Here is a 19,585-nt window from a genome sequence, read left to right on the forward strand (position 1 = left end):
GCCTGTAAAAAAAAGTGGTAGGGAATATTGAAATATATCTCTACTTACAGCAAATCCAAATGATGATGCACTGTATCTCATTACGGAGACAGCTAAAGGAAAGAAAATATTATTTAGAATCACTTTAAATCTTTTTTGTATCCTTTTTTCTCTTGTCTGAGAGCTACAAAACTAGTTTCAACACATGGACTTAGTTTCAACCAGTTCCCACTAAAATGACCTGACCAACACTTAAAAAAAGGTCTACAAGAAAGGCCTTGTGCTGAAGAAAATGGTTAGGTCACTCGAGAGATGCTTTTCTTTCTTCCAAAACTGTAACAGGGCAGACCTTGGCATAGCATTCAGAAACAGTCTGTTTATGAAACATGTTGCATTTCAAATGCAGTTTTGAGTAAAAATATGTTGCAACCACAATTTCAAAATCAGAAAACTTTATATGTCTCAAAGTGGTCCTTGCTCCAGCGAGTCACAAAAGTCCACCTGAAGTGGCTGACAGCACACTATGCAGGCCCATCCAGACTTACTCACTGCCATCTTTTTGACAAAAAGCCTAAGCGTAATTCACACAGCCCCAAGAAATGCTTCAAATTCCATCAGATCAGTGATTTCCAAAGGAAAAAGCATTAGCAGGAAAAATTTTGACTGCATATTGCCTCTAAAAAATAAAAGAGACTTTAAAAATGGGCTAACATCTAGAAAAAAAGCTATAATTTTTATAATTTTACTCCATGCATCCTAATTCTATCATCTCACAGTTCCCAATTCTAAGAGGTACTGTGCAAGGAAAAATACCTTTCAATAGCCCAGAGGAATACCAGGGAAGAAGCAGGCAGCAACAGAAGAGGCCATCACCTGGAGATGGGACTTCATCAAAGCACAACTCTCACAGGCTAACAGCAACACTAAAACTATGTCAAGCTCTCGAGCACTGAGCAGCTCTAGCCTTCTTGCTATGTTTTGTAACCTGTCGAGTGAGAATAGTACTAACCGAACCTGTGCTCCCTGAACAAAATGCACAGCACTCTAGTTCCAATATTAAGAGGGCTTGGAATAAAGCCTAAAAGGATTAATTTTACTACTCTTATGAATAGGTATCAGCTAACTTGCTAAGAAAAATATTTTTTTTGTAAAAATAAAAATACATGCACTAAAAAAAAAAAAAAGACTCGTCAACAACTTTGTCAATCTTAGGCTGACAAACACAGTATCTAATTTTCAGTATTCCAGTATTCATTAGAACAGCTTGGCAGAACAGAGCCGCTATGGTTTGACTGTTCTTTTCAGTAACAGCAAGCTGCAGTTCTGTGGCACTTATCTGGATAAACAGAAATTAAAATCTTGGAAAAAATAACCCTTTTCTTATTGATCTAAGACCTAGCTATGGCCACGAGCATGCCAGATATCGCATATATTTGGACTTTATAATTACAGTTGGCCAAAACAGAAAGAAAAGTCATCAAGTTCATTTCCAGATTCCCATTTTCTCAAAGTTGAAGAGTATTGAAACAGTACAGATTTACATGTGCCTTTCATTGTTAAATCATGATTTCCCACACTTCATCTCCTAGGTGAAAAAAGAGGCTATATTTCTTGGTCAGACTTGCCAGGCAAGAGCTACACTTGACAAGCTGACACTAGCTTGCAGTGATCCAGCTGCAAATTTGAACACCTCAGTGCATAATAATATATTACCTCTCAAATTTTCATTGTGTGACTCCTTAGAGGCATACGGTTTCAAAAACTGCAGAAGTTGCATCAAAAAAACCCACATGGGCATTCACAGGTACACACAAGCTTGCAATGTTCCCGTCATTACTGCTTTCATATGATACAGTTCAAAGCCACACTTTTACTCCTACTTCTATTTTTAGCCTGCCTCTGTAGTGGAATTAGCTTCTCAGTTTTTACTAAAATGCCAGCTTTTTCCCCCAATCTAATCCAGACTTAAATTAAGTCTATGGTTCCCTTTAAAATTAATATATAAATTCTACAGGTGATGAAGTGCATAGAGATAGCCACACCTTTAGAATGCTTTAGGGGACATATTTGGTGTATTTAAAGCATAAGGTCTTTAGCAAGAGAACTGTATTTTTATGTATTCTACCACAATGAATATCCACAGCACTAACACACAATCTGTTTGGCCTGAACTATCTAGAACAGTAATGAAAAACAAGTATTAACTAAGAGTACCACAAGTCTGCTTAAACCTTTTTGCTAGCTAGTGAATATGACTGGAGGAAAGATTTTCCAAGGACTAGTACCTTAAAATACTAACTTGTAGTGGTAAAAGGCCATAATAAAAGTAGTAATGACCATTTAAGCACTGGAAAGATATATTTTTATATTATTTATTTACATATGGGTTTTCTAATGGGAAAAACCCATTTGTCATCCTTTCAGAGTCAAATAAGAACATTAAAGCACCTTCAGCCCTGACTTAAGCACATTAATACTTCTAGCTGACAAGTACAGTCATAAAGATCACCAGTAAGTCAGCCCAGCTTAAATGAGATGTTTGTCCATAAGTCTAGGCTCTATGGCAGAGAAAGCAACTGTAGTATTGGCTTACATGGTATCAACCAATACAGGTTGCCACAGACTGGACACATACTCTAAAGACAATGACTGGCTCCCATTCTAGGCACCAAAGCTGAAAGGACTTTTAGGGAAGTACTTCTCAGGACCCAAGAACTTGAGACCCGTGGGCAAAGGAATAACCATGGTCCTTCTGCTTCCAGTATCACTGCTGTTCTCCAGGAGCAATGTATGGTACTGCAGGAATGGATCACAGAGCTTTTGCTGAACCCTCACCTTCCTTCTTCTCAATACACATTTTCAGTTATTCCCAGATGAACCTCTGATGTAAAAAAACCCCAAAGATTCCTAATCTCCATATTGAATCAGTACGATGGTGGGAAACAAGCAATGAGGAAAGAACAGATCGGGCAGCTTAAAAATCCTGTGGAGCCACCCTATACATTCAGCAGCTACGCTGCCGTGACAGTGGGAGCCTGCTTTTAGCTATTTTATTGGCTAAATTAGACAGCATTTTATTACCTCCACAATAAAGCAGATAATCCTAATGCATTTTCCTGACATTTGTAAACAGAACTTGCAAGCAGTTAGAAACTAAAAATAGAGCCAGCACAGTAAGCCACATCTACTGCTGCCTCCACCTGCACAGCGACAACAATTTGTGAAGTCTGCCCACCTATAGGTCAGATTTTCCTGTAATTCCTTCAACCCTTCGAAACTGATTCCAAATAAAGAAAAATACCCCCTTTCCCACACATTCTACCCTCAGCAAGATAAGGGGTTTATTCATTTCCATGTGCCTCAGAAAAGTCATATGACTAGGGCCCTAACCCTACAAAATCATCCCAATTTAACTCTTCAGCCATCTAGTCTCCCACCAGTTTTTGCCAGGTTTAATCCATCTAAAATGTGTTCCTGGAGAGCAAGGACCCCACAGTGACCCTGGGCCTCTCATTTCCTTCTCTGCATTGGGAGAGGACCCTCATACCTTTTTGCACAAATGTAGGAGACAAGAAATAGTACAAGAAATTAACTCTGCCTCCAGTTCTCCCAAACAGAAATCTTTGGGATAAGTCTGGCTACAAATGAGAGGTGGTACACACAAACAGCTCCTCCATCTGTCATAAAAATCTCCTCTTGCCTACTCAGAGAAGGGAAAACTACTTTTAGGAAGCTCCTCTTGATGGGACAATCACTGCATCATGTTTGCTTTGAAATTAATCTTTTTGAAAGACACACCTGGATGCCAGCACACGAAATATCATGGCTTCAAAGCACATGACCTCACTTAGCAGAAATCAGGCAGGCAATCTGAACATCACTGAAAGTGTTGAGTTTATTTCTATATATATTACCATGCATATCTTGCAGGTTGTACAGAGTCACAAGCAAGAAGAACTGGAAGTTGTGCTGAATCAGAATTGAAGCCGAAATAGTGTCTGTTCTCATTGCCCAGTGTTGGTAAAACATCAAAAACTAGTGTTACAATAAATATTTCTAAATAAATCCATTCTAAGCAGAGAAAACCAAATGAGTAATTCTTTCTAAAAATCCCTCACAACAACTGAAGGCAAAGAACAGACATGATTCTGATACCATTAATACCTGTAAAAAAATGCTACTGACCAGACCAACAGGTAAACATACATTTCCCCAGGCACCTTCTCCCCTCCCTGAAATTCTAGTAGAGCAAAATTTAAGGATTTATATGCACATTCCCAAGATTTCTGCAATCAGCACAGTAGCTACAAATGGCTGATAAACATTCAATCTCTCGGACATAAGTCTGCCAGGCATCTAATCTACATGGGCAGATCCAGTGCTATCCATCAGCGTCATCTTCCTACACCCATATTTCCAACCCAAAGTCATTGGCAAAACTGTACCAACCCTATCTATACAAAATCTTCAGGTCATTTTCCCCAGCTTATAATTGCATCAACATGGTAAAGACCCTTATTTCTGGGCAATACCATTATACTGTTATGTATGTATCTACCAAGTGGAAGCATAAGTTTAATGTATATTAAACCTGGATCTTGTTCTCATTAGAATTTATGACCAATTTCTAAAGAAGTCCCTAAGAGGGTTCATTTTTCCATGTGACTGAAAGGTGTCATAATGACTTTGTGCAGAACAAACTGCAGCAGAATACTAGGAGACTTCTGTCCTTGTGAAAGGCTCAGCTGTGGGATATTGACTCAGTGAATGGGGCTCTAAAGGAGCCAGACAGGTCCTCAGCTCTGCCACTGCCTGGGGCATGACTGTTAGGCCAAGAAACTACTCTTCTCAAGCTTTTTGTTTTTCCAGTTTCTGGGTTTTTGTACAAATTCTACACACTTCAGAGCAGCAACTGTATCTTCCACAGTCTGTCTCTACTGTCCCCTGGACTACAGGCAAGGCTGGAACTTTTTGCTTCTAAATGTGTACAAAGGCAACAGTGCTAAGGAACCTAGGATTTACTACTCCTTTCCTTCGAAAAGAAAGTGCAATCCCACCAAAACTATTAATCAGCTTTACCTTTTCCTCCAATTTTTAAGGGACTGAGATCCTTGACATAAATGAGTGCCTCTATCTACTATTCAGTAACAATTTACTTTATTTCTTCCATGACAAAAAAATCCTCAAGGTATCCTAAAAATCTTTGCAGATTCAGTCTGGTAACAAATTCTGCTATTGGTAGTGGAAAAGCTTTCCAAGAATATCTTTCTTTCCTTGTCTATTACTCAGTTAATATTTGTGTGTTTGTTTGTTTTCATGTATTGCAATGGTCAAATCTTTAGCAGCTGCAAACTTTTGTAACTTCATTTACTTCAGTGAACTACAACAGTGTATATCAGTTGAAGATTTTCCTCATTTCTTATTACGGAAACAGTAGAATTTCAGGGCTTTGTACAAAAGCCTTCCTTTGAGTTTAATCCAAACAATTCTTTCCAGTTTGCTGACATATTAGCAAAAAAAAAAAAAAAAAATTTACTATTATTACCATCATCTCTGACTTCAGGATTTTCAATCTTAAATCATTCATTTTTCAATGTTTCAATTTCAGAATTTTTAAAAAACTTGGGTTTTGTGGTTCTTGCAAGGAATTAAATGTCAATTCTCCCTTAATTTCCTTTGTTTACATGTTGTCTGATTGTATTTGTCTTGTGGTTGCATGAGTGCCTCAAGGTGAAAGATCAGAAATCTTCCATTTCAGGGGTTAAATATTCACAGTATTGGCTTTCACACAGGCAGCACAGATGCAGTTTTCCCACACTGATCATTCACTATACCACGGTGCTCACCAATAGTAGCAATCTCAAAGAACAGCAAAGCAGTCCAGTCCTAAAGCTTACTCAGTCTCCTGATTCACTTCTGTTTAATTTGCTTTCATCTTCCCATTTACTACCAAAAGAGCACCCATGCCTCCACTAGCATTTCCCACAAATGAACAGAAGAGACTGGGCAACCGAGCAGGACTGCACAATCCTGAACTATGAAACAATCCTACTACAATAATCAAGGTATAACTTATCGAATGATGAAAAAATTATCCATGTGGAGAAAAGAGTGAAACAGCTTTTTCTACAATACACAGTAGGCAACCTCCAAGAGCATACCAGTATTAAAAAAACAAGCAAACACTGAATGATAGAGACACATACCCACTGAAGGTAAATCCATTCCAGATTTCAGAAAAAAATAATGTATGGGCTCTCTTTTAACAGCTGCTGAAATATCTTCTATATACAACAAGCCTTCACTGCCACCCTTCAGTGAGTATAACACTAAAAAACGGTCAGCCAGCTATATGAAAGCAGTCAATTTTCTATGTCACTCTTTCCAGCATAGCTACAGATGAACACGAGAAACCATTTGTTTAGGAAAAGGTTTTTGTAAAACCAGAAATCGGGGAACTCCAATAAGGCAGAGTTAACAGCAATTTCCAGGGTTGCTCAAAAAGTCCATGCAGGGGTAATATTACAGTATGTGCAAGCACTGAGCAGAGCAGTGCACTGCAGTGCCGGTTCTGGGAGAAAGCAGGACCCCTCCTGTCCAGCATCCCACTGCTTCACACACTCCCGTGCTTCCTTTCTCAGGTGCCAACCTTCTGTTTTCAAACAAGATCATCTCAAAAAAGAATGCAAATAAATCAGAGAAGAGGAGGAGTGGTATTTTTGGTTAGTTTTGGCTTTCCAGGGGGCAGGAACTAAAAGAGGGCCCATATGTTATAGCTCCAGTTGAGCTTTATCTGGATACTAAGTGCATACGTTTGCATTTAAGAACAGGAATAATAAAACGTGAAGGTCTAAAAGAAACATACTAGTTTTCCTTCCAGGTACATGGTGCAAACTCTCTGCAATTGAACATACAGGTGCATAGTTTAATCTGTTATATTTCAAATGGAGTCACTTGAACCACCCAAAATAACTCAGTTCAATGACATTAAAACACATTGCCTTTTAATGAAACTATGTATTATTGATGTTCCAACTCCAAATATAACAACTGAAATGGTCTAGAATGTTGCAAGTGACCGTAACTGCACATTTACCAGGGAAGCTTTCACAGCTCATACCTACAATCCACAGGCTTTGCAATTACAAGCCTGAAACTAGCTTCCAAAACCAAAGAAAGCAGTTTGGCCCTGGACAGGGACAACGAGTGGTACCTTGGCTACAAAAGCCACAAACAACCAGCAATGCTGACTGATATCAGACACAGTCAACAGCTGTTTCTAAAGCCCTGTGGCCAAGAGTTGTAACTCACTCCATCCAAATGAAAGTTTTGTAGATTTAATGACCTAGGAGACTCTCTAAAGGCAAAATTTCTTCCTGGAAGGTTTCATACACCTTTTGTGTTTTACTGACTGGAGGCAAAGCTAGCGGAGAAGTATTCAGGTTCTAAACAGCATAAAGAATTTATTCTTGGGAGTTTGGCCAGTTGCTTTAAAGCAGGTGTTACCTAAGTTAACAGAAGAAGCCAGAAGACTGAGGTGAAAGTTTGTAAAAGCTTGTCTGACTTAAATGGGTTTCTGAAAACTTCATAGAGATCCAGCGAACTCATATTTATACACATATCCCCAAACCTGTAACAGCGTGGACATAGCCTAAACGTTTTTACCAGTCGTTGAAGGTTTTGAAGAGCTGAAATATGGCCATTATTCTCAGGTTCTGGTAAGTTCCTGTCCTGTGGACACACTAGAAAGATTGAGAGATCCTTTCAAAAGATAATTAAAGAATGATATCGTACACAAGCTACAGCTCAGATATATTAACACAGAATTTACATGCAAGGATTCAGGCTAACTGCAGCACAACCAAAAATAAATATATGAATATCATTGGTTGTGCTATGTATTGTGCTAGGTATTGGTGTCTATATGAAAATATTATTGTTAATTAGCTTTTATTTGGAACATAAGCATATTTAAAAGAACATAACCAGTAAGAACTGCATCCCCCCACTCTGGATAAGGTTATTTGTCTCCATTACTGAAAAGAAGCCTAGTGGTTTAATTTTAAAAAGATGCTTAACTTGAAGTTTGCCAAATTTAGGCTAAATGAAATATATCAGAAAAGCCCAAGTGCCAAACCTCCAGATTCAGCACCTCTTCCCCCCTCCCCCCGGCCATTTTTATGCTACTATTTCAAACTTCACTTGATTGTGAATTGCATTTTCAATGGTTGTGGTATAGCAGGCATCAAGAGCATTAAAACAAATCATCAATGCTGCTGTTAAAAAAACCAAGCAAAGTCCATTTTGAAAGTACTTCTGAGAAACATAAATAATTGTCCAACATTGTAAAACCTAATTCACAGCAAGCTACAAAGATTCAAACCACAGGCCTTATGGTGCACACAAACAGTATTTCATCGGTTGATACTTCAGGTTCAAAATCCTCACACCAGCAGACAAACATAACACAGCTGTAAATACCTGGAATCATACTACAGTATAACCTCTACTCCATGTAAGTTGTTGACATGGAGGATTTAGATCAAGAGAGGATTTAGTTAGCTTTGCCGCATATCATATTTCTTTCTACAAGTATTCCACCAACTAGCCCGTACCTTAAATATAGTTCTTAAATAAGATAAGGAAAAAAAAAAGAAAAAAAAAAAATCTATCTGTGGTTTAAGTGCACTCAAGGTAGATTCTTCCCGGTGTTCTTTAAACTTAGAGGAAAGAAACACATTTTAGCCGTGGTAAGCATTTAAAACCAGTCCACAAAAGCACTGGCTAAATTCTCACTTTTCCACATTAATTGTAAGAACCCTTTCTTAGTATCTGCTATTCACAATACAACACAGATGAATTTTCTAGTTCTAAAGAAATACAGACCTGCCAGATAATAATATTTTCACTGGAGTTGCATGTGAACTTCGAAATACAAATTTTCGACCAAAGGTCTTTTTTTCCTAGAATTTCAGTAAAATTTTAAGCAGCTCAATGGATACAGCAATGAATTGCAAAATTTTGTATTTACCATAGAAAGTTTTCCAAATAAATTAGAATCTATTTTATTTTATTTGATGGATTTTAACTTTTTCATTCAGCATGTGTGTGGAGACTTATATTTTTTGAGGTCACTATAGACATATAACTACATTTACAACTACCTTAAAAAATAAGTCAAACCAAACAATTACAGTAGTCTCTCTATTTCACAGATAAGGAAACAGAAGTGGATCAGGGATCTTAGGAGATATTTGAAGATTAGGGATCCAGAATAAGTTTAATAGCCAAAACAACTGGACTCTGAAGAGAGAGTATAATTGTCTGAAAAGGCAGCTAGGTCTGGGTAGTTGGCACAGTCTCACACATCATACTGTCTTAATAAGTAACTTTTGACAAAACCCTTAAACATTCGCTTTTTTAGGATTCCTATATATAAAATGGGATGAAAGTACTTCCACACTTCAGGATGTTATACACAGAGAAAATCATTTCACCATATGGAAGCATCTAGTAATTCTGCAAAGAGTGACAGCAGGCACCATGAATATCTTATCCATTTGAATAAGCTGTTTGGTATTATGATCTGCCTTTTATGATATTTCACATTCTCAAAGCACTGCCTTAACTTTTAGAAATGCAAACTTTAACTATGGAAAATGATAACCCAATTAGAAATTATCTGCATGATCTTTATGGCATTCCCACAGCTTAACAGTTGTAAGATACTCTATTTTTATACTAGAAGTACTTCAACAGACTTCCTTTTATACAGAATTATAGCAGTACTTCAGAAGTGTATCAAGTGCTGAAAAACCATTCATACTGAAAAATAATTTTGTATTGCCCTTTAACTTGCATTAGTATAATGTAATTTTAATTACTTAAACTAATGTGACTAGTCATCCCCCATCAATGGGTTATTACAAACTCATTTTTGTCCTGCTGAAACCTCTAGAACACAAATGCAGTGAGACCCATGAATGCAAAGGTGACTATTTTAAGCATTCTTCATTTTAGACACCTTTGAAAGGTTCTGAATTTGGAACACAGAAAAATGAGTCCAAAATTGTCAGTTGGACACCCAATAATGAAGACACCCAAAATAATTATGAGAAAGAGCTATTAAAAAAGACATTCAAACTCAGGTAAATAAGAACATACAGACAGACTGATTTTTTTTTAAACAATTTCTAGCATAACGATTTATCTGTGTTCTATTTTTTTGCAAAAAATCACACAAATGCAACAGGAAATCTGTCAGAAGGAATGAAGGTAAAATAAGATATTTGCTTGCCACTTTCCGTGGTATTTTTGTCTGGTTCCTCCCTCAACTAACAGGTGGTTAAGTCCTGCAATGCTGTTCTTGAGGAGAACAAACAGAATTCGAATAAATTCTCTGCAAATACACATTTGTGATTTAGAAATCTAAGACTGCTACCCCAGCTGGAGCCCATATCCATGACTGACCATGGTTCAACAGATCCTGGAACAAGGAACGGCCGCTCTAACCTGGAAGCCAGAGGGCACAGATCACGATCCCACGCAGACCTGCCCCACACAGTGGTACAGCAGGCTGCTTCTTTGGAACCAAATGTTCTTCTCTGTACATGGATCGGTGCCTTCCCCAGCACTTCCTACACCAGCCAATGACTAATGGCACAACTGAGTCCCTCTATCGTCATTGGGAATGACACAAGAGAGGAGTGTAATAATGCAAAGATTGACACGTTTTCCTCATCATAACAAATAAAATTAAGAAAAGAAAAAAGGAGGCTTATATTCATTTCTCTATGCCTGGCTTTCCTGAACACGCAAAGAATGGAACATGGTGCGTGAAGACAAGACCAGAAGGAATTCACACTCGTGACATTTAGTCTCATATTAAATGTTTATTCTCTAAGCATTTTAATGACCTTAGAAATATGAAAACCAGGAAAGATTTGAACTGAAAAGCTTTGGTCATTGAAAAATAATTAGTCATCTTCACAGACTTTTTCATCATTTTTTTACCTATCAATTTCAGAGACAAGACACATATCACGGTACCCCCCCCCCCCCCCTTTTTAATTAAGTGGCTAGTGAGCTGCTCCAGAACCAAAACAAACTGCCAAATACAATTAAGCAGGCTGCCAGAATATAGCACAATATTACAGAGATTTTCTTTTTACAAAGTAGGATTAAGAATGCAAACCATCCCAAACACCTCAGTGAATTAGTGGAGAAACTTTAAATCCTGGCTTTACATACACATTTAAAAAACAGAATTCCAATTTAAAGTTGCTTTTTGGTGTAAAAGCTTTTAGATACCGCAACTGAGTGTGGGAGAGGACATCCTATCAGACTTCTCCAGCTGTAGACATGCAGCCCGTTTTAGTATGTAGGAGCCCAAAGGCCTGTTCTCAGAGGTATGTTAGGCACAGAGCACATCATGCTAAGGACACCTTGATGTACTACTAGACAGGAAATTAGCTATTCCATACCCCATTAAATCCTTCCATTTAATCTTCAATTTTAACAAGTGAAGGGTTCAGTTCCTTCTATTTATCATCTTAAACTTGCAAAAGCCTCACAGGGGCACTCCCACACTCTAAGAGGCTGCAGTTTTAAAAATGCAAAATCACTTGCAGTCCCTTTACTGGTCTATACATTCAAGAATTCCTGTATGTGGCATATTTGACAAAGCACTAAAATTCAAACACAGAAGAATTATACTGGAATAAAGTAATATTTATTTTGGAACTGAGGGTAAATTGGGAAAACTGTCACAATTTTACACAATAAATTTTACTGGTCAATTCTGCTAATAAACCTAAAAAATGCCCAAACAACTACGGTAGTTCTGAATCAGCAAGTATTTTCATAATTTAATTTTATTTCAAGTACTGTCCTATCAACATTTATTTACATTCACTGTATTATCAGATAGTTCGTGGCTGCTTATCACCTAGATTCTTACACTATAAACTCATTTCTATGGTCACATAACAGGGAAGCAAGAGATGACTGAAAATGTTACCTTGTTGTTTATTCAGTGAGACCAACGGGAGGATTTTTATCACCTATTTCAGTATAATGTATCATGGGTTCTGATCAAAGTGACATTTAACTTACATTCCTATCTCTATTAGGGAAGATTATTTTATTTTCACAAAATAGTTAAATAGTCCAGGAAACTGCAAGTAAAATGTACTGATAAAGAAGGGAGGAAATTGCAAGCTTATGTATTGCTGTTCACTGTGTGTAAGCAAACTGATGAACATACTGACTTCCACCCAAGTCAACAGGGCTCTGAGGGACAAAAAGAGGTTTGCTCACAAAATAAATGATGAAACTAGGATCTAATATGTATAAAGCCATTTATTTGAGTCCTCTAAGCACAGAGGAAATGACATTTGCTGATCACTTCTTATAAGGCCATTTTGCAAGCCCAAAAGGGAAGGTAGGAAGCCATACAAGTATAAATCTTTAAAGACAGGCACTCCCTACAGCTCTTATTCTACAAAAGCTATCCACTCTTAGTTTTATTTTAGCATTGTGTTTAATGGAAGGCATGTTGGTTCATTCTTGTATAATAATTTTACTCTTTTCTATTCCCAAATACACTTTAAAGTGCACATGTCCAGAAGATTCTTTCTTTGCCGGACCTTCTTTGCCCATGCTTTTATAACTAAGAGATGTTTTACGTGTTTTGTTGGCAGGATTTCAGCTGAACAACTAAAAGATAGCAGACTCTTTCTTTACTTCTCATATGGCTGCCAGAATGTAAAGAAATCTTAAAGTCTGAACTGGATTATTAATGCTCCTTTAATACAGATCACCAAGCAATGAAAATTCACCCTTCTTATGCAAATTTAATTAAACATCCAAGTTCTGAACACAGACAATTCTGATAAATAAATCAAAAGTCAGGAAGAAGGAAAAAAAAAAAGGAAAAAAAAAAAAAAGGAAATCCTCTGTGTTATCTTTTTTTATCTTTCTAGGCTGAAATATAAACAAACCTTCCAGGGAAAGAAATCAACTGTCTGATAACTCTCTGTTGAATTTAACTGTAGGAAGGAATTGCAAGCCCTTCAGACAAATCTCTTCCTCAGACGTGCTAATCTTAACAATCTATTGCTAAGGGACACAGTAAAGAAGCCTGTCATCAATCCTACTTCAGGGTTGTAATATGGAGATGCTCTGCTAGCAAGGATGACACATACTGTACACACAAAACAGCACTGCAGTAGGCTTAGTATAACCACTCAAGAGCAAACCCGATATGTTAAGTTAGCTGCGGGCTCTAAGTCATTTAGTAAAAATTACAATGAAATATGAGTCTTAATAACAAATTTCCTTTGTTCTGGGGTTTTAAATTAAGCTTTGGTAGTAGCTTTTTAAATGCAATAATTCTAAATAAACCTTTTTGGAAACATGAAATGCTGATTTTCTAACAAAAACATTTTAAAACTGCTACAGTTTTCTTCCAGTTGCACAGTCTTGACAACAGGCAGCAGTAGGAAATCCTACTCAGCAGTTCACAAGACCAGGAAGATTGTAACAGCTTCCCTGAAGGATGCAGTTCTAAAACTAAAAGAAAAACCAGCAAATGATTGACACACCACACTACTTTGCATCTGTCCAATTTTAGAGTTATTGGCTTGACACATCTACTGCTAATTCTGATCAAAATAACAGAAAGCTTCCAATCCTGTCTCTGTGAGATAAGCTTAATTTATTTGGACAAAAAATAGTCCAGGTAACATCAGAAAAAAATGTGATGGTAAGACAGGAGGATATTACAAAATTGTACATTGCTATTTACAACATGTAATCATGTCAATAAAACTCAAAGTACATCAATTATTTTTTTATGTTCCATGCACAACTACTCCGAGAAGCAAGCTCTTGAAAAGTGTTAGAAACATATTGCCAGGATAAAACCTTTATGTCAAGCAGCATACACCTCTTCTTCTAACATATAAAGGGCTTTTGCTGTTACTCTTTTTGGTTTTTTGTGTTATATAGGCTTATTACTAGCATGAAACAGCTTCAAAACTAAGAAGAAAATTTCTACATTTCAGTATACAGGGAATGTTTAAAGCAGAGCTGACAAGCAGCTGACCTGCAATCAAAATGAATTTTCAGTGCAAGACCCTCAGCACCAACAATCCATGGAGTCATCTAAAATACTCTGACTTAATTTTTCAAAATGATAAGCATGGTCTCTGAAAATTCTGTCCCAAGTTTTCTGCCAGTAGCACTTCTGAAACTGGAGCTAACTTTAAAAGGGTTAACATGTCTTCTACAATCATGACACGAACAGTTTTAAAAATTTTTGTTGGCAGTGATATATTTTTAAAAACATTGCTTCAGATTATTGAAAGTAAAAAAACCACACACACATTTTTATCATTCTTAGATCCTCATCTGCTTTGCTTTTAGAGATCAGTCAGTATCTAGTCATTCTCTGGCTCCATGCATAAAGTAATGCATTTTTTTTTTCATTTGTAAATCACATTGAGGATACTTGCTTATTTATAAAAGCAGAAACCTAGAATTACTAACACCAGAATGCTGGACTTGTATTTAAAAAAATACAGTGGTCTGAATTTGTAGTCACCAATCCTGATCCCTGAATCTGAGATTAATTTACTAGAACTGGTAGGTTTTGCAATGGCTGAGAATTGTAACGCTACTGTAGCATTTCATATTGGCCAAAGATGTCTTGCTTGCTATTCCCACTGTGCCAGACTTACTGCTTTCCTTCCTTGGTGGGGAAAGGCTTTGAACTTTCTTGGCCTGATGCACCAACACAGCATCAGCCTGATTCCCTCAATGACGCAAACACCACTGCCCCTAGTGATTTCAGTTGCCTGCTGCCCGATGAAAAAGAGATGTTCCTTTTGCAAAGCCTTCCAAGCCAAAATAGGTAGTTCATATTCAATTACAACTCTAATTATGTTAACTTACTCACTGCTTTTGATGACCTCTCAGCCTCCCTCCCAGGTAAGACACCCTTTTAAATTTACAAGTTATTGTATTGTTTTCCCTGTATTGCTGTTAGTCATCTTTCCAGCTGCATAGTGGTCAGAGCCATATTACGATGTTGAGTATGCTTCGCCGCAAACAGAAAAAAAATTGCAGCAAGTTTATTCAGCCACTTTAAGAGAAAATCAAGAATAAAGTCAGCAGTGTAAAACTAATGTAAATGATCTGAAGTTAACGTGTATAATCACAGAATTTAGATACCTTTGTAGTGGCGTTATAGAAGAGTCTAACAAGTATTTTCCCTCTACTCCCAAGCAGGTCAACTCTCAAGTCAGAAGATATTATTGCAACATTCAAACAGGTAGACTATTACATTAAATAATACAATATGAGAAAAGTAGCTTGCTTTTGGAAAGTGGAAAGAGCAAGCTACTTTTTATTGACTGTGCAAAGAAAATTACTGAGAGTTCTGGAGTACTATAAATTCACCTCGCAGTGTATTTCATGATATCTTGATTGCATACATAGGAGATAAGAGTCCAGAGTCTCAGAGTGTGTAAATTTACACCATGTTCTTCAGATGTGCTTATTTATTTATACTACTTGATTATCTAGCCTTCACATAATTGACTGTGTTCGTAACACTTAAACTAAATTTACAAATTGCCCGTTTTGAACAGAGCGCAATAAAGTCGTCTAAAAATTTCCATGGAAGTTATTGAGATAACTTTATCAAAGATACTGCTGGCTAAAAGAATTCTTACAACTGAAAACATTATTTTGCAAATATATTTTTGAAGTGCTGGAAAGACAATATCCTTTCTTCAAATAAGAATTTGTAACAGCTTCTCAAATATCTTAATAATGAAATTTTCTTTTGCATGCTATCTTTTAAAAAATAGCTGCCATACACTTCTTCATTCTACCAAAGAATAAAATAAAGAAAAAGCGATTGAAAGGAACAGCCAAGGAGAAAAGATTAATTTGGAGATAGAACTGAGGATCCTCTAGGGCAAGATGTAGGAATGACACAGCTGCTTCAGATGGAAACCATGGTATTAGTCACAGTACACACAGTAAGTCTTGAAAGGGCTTTAGAACAATTCTGAAATTTCTTCTGCAGCAAGGAGAGTAACTTTGTACACAAAAGGAGGTGATCGTTCTGTACATATATAGAATAGACAGTTAGCCCTAATAATATTTGTAAAATGGATTTGCAGTAAGTTAAGGCAAATAATCTCCTATGTGCCAGAAAGCCCTCACGACACAGAAGCTAATCTTTATGCTATACATGTATTTATAGGCTCATATTTTCAAAGAAAATCATTTATTTCTGGCCTCCTCAACATCTTTTATAAATCCATGACAGAAAAGAAGAGTCATGGTTTAGGACCAGTCACCAGGTAGACTACAACAAGCCCACTTTCTTTGCTGTGGCACATACTACTACACCATACATTGAGTTATCAGCCACAAGACTGTACAAAAGATCCAAGACGGATCTTGGGAGTACAACTCTCCCACCAGCCATGTTATCCAAAGGTCTGGCATATGAATTACCTCTTGGAATGACAGTAGATTTCCTACAGACATTCCAAACTGATGTAATCAAAACCCTGCAAGGGATCTCAGTTGCAACAGGGAAAATTTGGAGGGAGGAAAGGATCAAAAGCCTAAATCATAAACTCTAAAAACTCCATTTATTTCCTTTTTTCATTTGTTTTCTTCACATGCATTGTTTTCCCACGAATATATAACAAAAGCATCTGCTCTTTTGTATAAAAGACTTGTTTGGAATTTGCTTTCATCATAAGCCATAACAGAAACAAAATGACAGACTCCTACCTGGACTGCTATACAATAAAACCAATACTGATTCGTACTTGATCTCACTATAGGAGATATGCTTCAGCTTAAATAGATCAACAAGTTTCAAACTTTACAATCTGAATTATAAGCAAACTTGCTCACTGGCACGGCTTTTAATATTCTTCTAATTTCCAGACTAGAAGAAATACCTGTGTTGACTTGTTCTTGTACTTTTGACTAATCTCGACCATTATTAGCTCAAATACCTCATCCTCCCCACGACTATGGCTTGCATGCACACTGACCAAGGTTAGCTCCTCAACGGTGGACTGGCCCACTCACACTGGCCTGTATCTCATCTCACAACAATACAGCGCCAACCCAGGATTGGTACCTCATAGGTTATTTCCCTATGGAGATCTGGTAACGACTGACTTGCATGCTTTTATAGAACACTTTTCATTAACATTTATTTAATTTAAAATATTTTCAAGATAAGAGACTCAATAGATAATGACTTATTGAGGTATGCATACTGATAAACTAGGGTCCAAAATAAGCTACTTCATTAATAACTTTGTAATTACCTTCTGACAAATTATTGCTTTTGTTGAAAGTGAGGGGTTTTCTGAACAGCAAATACAATCAAGGAGTAAAAGGTGCTTATCAGGAGTTAGTAAGTAAATATGATGCCAAGAGCCTTAAATAAAATTGGGAATGATTTTTTTGATGCTGTATATTACTCAATGGAAACGATTTTCTCAATTGTTTCTGCTATTATTCTATGTCACGGAACAACATGCAACAGTGATTATTTGATCCGTATCTTTGATGTTCTTTAATAAATTCTGGATTAAAAGTTTGCAGCTTCATACTGATGCAAGTAGAATCAACAAATTCTTAAGTTCTACTGTGAAAGAATTGTAAAAACAGGTGTTGGCATTTGGGAACTGTAGTACTGAACACAGACCAGATGATTAATTTCATGACAGGTACCACTGAAAGCAGTCCTAAAGAGAAAAGTTCATCGAGGCAGCTAAAAGAATATATTCATGAAACAAATCAAAACGATTTTATAAATACTCAGTAAAATTAGATATTTAAAACTAATTCAAATTTGCTTAACGTACCAATCCAGTTTCCCTTTATAATTCAGGTTCCACCTATCTAAAATACACAGTCTTTGTCATTTATTGATAAAATTAGTCTGTTAGATTCGGACAAGAGTCTGAATTAGCATTCAACAATACACAGATTCTGATTTTTATGCCTTATGAAAAGGCTAAATATTTACTGTAACTTTGATTATTTGCAATTTTGGATCTAACATTAGTCACACTAGACTTGCTAGGCCTTTAACACTGTGTGATGTTCAGATAAGCTGTCAGAAAAGCCATTCTATTGGTGCTAAATTTTTTTTTAATTTCTGTCTTGCAGTTGACCTGAAGTGGATGTACAGCATCTGTTTCCTCTCTGCACCACTTGCAATTTATACAGTTCCATACCAAAAAAAACCAAACCAAAACAAAACAAAAAAGAAAAAAAAAAGAAAAAAAAAACCAACAAACTTTCTACTGAAAAAATATCACTGCAAAACCACAGATTTAAACAAAGAACCTCAAATACTTAATTACCTTTATATGACTCTGTATTGGGTCTGGCTGAGATGGAGTTAATAGTCCCCATAGCAGCCCTCATAGAACTGTGCTCTGCATTAGTAGCTAGAGAGGTGTTGATAACACACCAGTGTTTTGGCTACTGCTGAGCAGCACTGGCACAGCATCAAGGCTGTCTCCCCAACATTTTTGCCCCCTCCCTCAATGGCAGGCTGGGGCAGGGCAAGATCTTGGGAGGGGACATAACCAGGACAGCTGACCTAAACTAACCAAACAGATATTCCATACCATATGACGTCAGCCCAGATATAAAAGCTAAGTAAAGGGAGGCGGAAGGGAAGGCATTTTTTGTCTTCCCGAGCAACCACTACGCGTACTGAAGCCCTGCTTCCCAGGAAGTGGCCAGACATCGCCTGCTGATGGGAAGTAGAGAATAATATCATTTGTTTTTCTTTGCTTTCGCGCGCGACCTTTGCTTTCATTTTATTAAACTGTCCTTATCTTGACCCACGAGCCTTTTGTTATATTTTCTCCCCCCTGTCCAGCTAAGAAGGGGGAGTGATAGAGCGGCTTTGGTGGGCACCTGGCACCCAGCCAGGGTCAACCCACCACAGACTCTTGGAAAGAAAAATTTTTATTCCTGTGTACAATGAGACAAGTTGTTTGGGTTTTTTGGTTTTTGGTCTTTTTTCAAAATAAAAATCTACTCCATCACCTTTTCTAGGCCCTTTTCAAAGCAAACCCACTGACAATGACAAAGGCTACGTGATTAGATTCCCTCTTCTATACCATGGTATTTACAAAACCTTGTTGACTTGCAATGACTCACCAGACTTGTATATGGATCCTGCAGTTTGAAAAAGATTAACATAGCTTTACCACTGGATAAACAAGGAGAGAAATGAAAAACAATCACAAAATGTAAACGTAGTTATATACCCGTTTATTCTAGCTTGTTTTAATATAGAGTTTGTCATGAAACTTAGGTCTTATCCAGTGCCCAACAAAATCAGTGGAATGACTTCAACTGCTCTTAGTATACACTGGATCAGATCTACAATTTGTTTAGAAATATTATTTTGTTGTTATTCATTTTCCATGTAAGAAGTATGTACACATACATTAGTGGATTTTTAACCTTTTCGAAAAATGCACTAAAACCTACAAAAAGTGAATCAGTGGCCTAATTCAGTCTTGAAAGTAGTCCA

At 37.0% G+C, this 19,585-nt stretch overlaps 1 protein-coding gene across 3 annotated transcripts in view; it reads right to left on the reverse strand.

Annotated features, from left to right (window-relative positions):
* TMEM163 (transmembrane protein 163) overlaps nt 1-19,585 on the reverse strand; it is a 105,645-nt gene that overhangs the window by 41,886 nt on the left and 44,174 nt on the right. For all 3 annotated transcript variants that reach the window (XM_030016626.1, XM_030016625.2, XM_030016628.1), the window contains one exon: nt 49-92. In XM_030016626.1, the coding sequence (XP_029872486.1) occupies nt 49-92 (44 nt within the window). The remainder of the gene's footprint in view (nt 1-48; nt 93-19,585) is intronic.

Source organism: Aquila chrysaetos, chromosome 6, assembly GCF_900496995.4.
Source record: "Aquila chrysaetos chrysaetos chromosome 6, bAquChr1.4, whole genome shotgun sequence".
Taxonomy (NCBI): Eukaryota; Metazoa; Chordata; class Aves; order Accipitriformes; family Accipitridae; genus Aquila; species Aquila chrysaetos.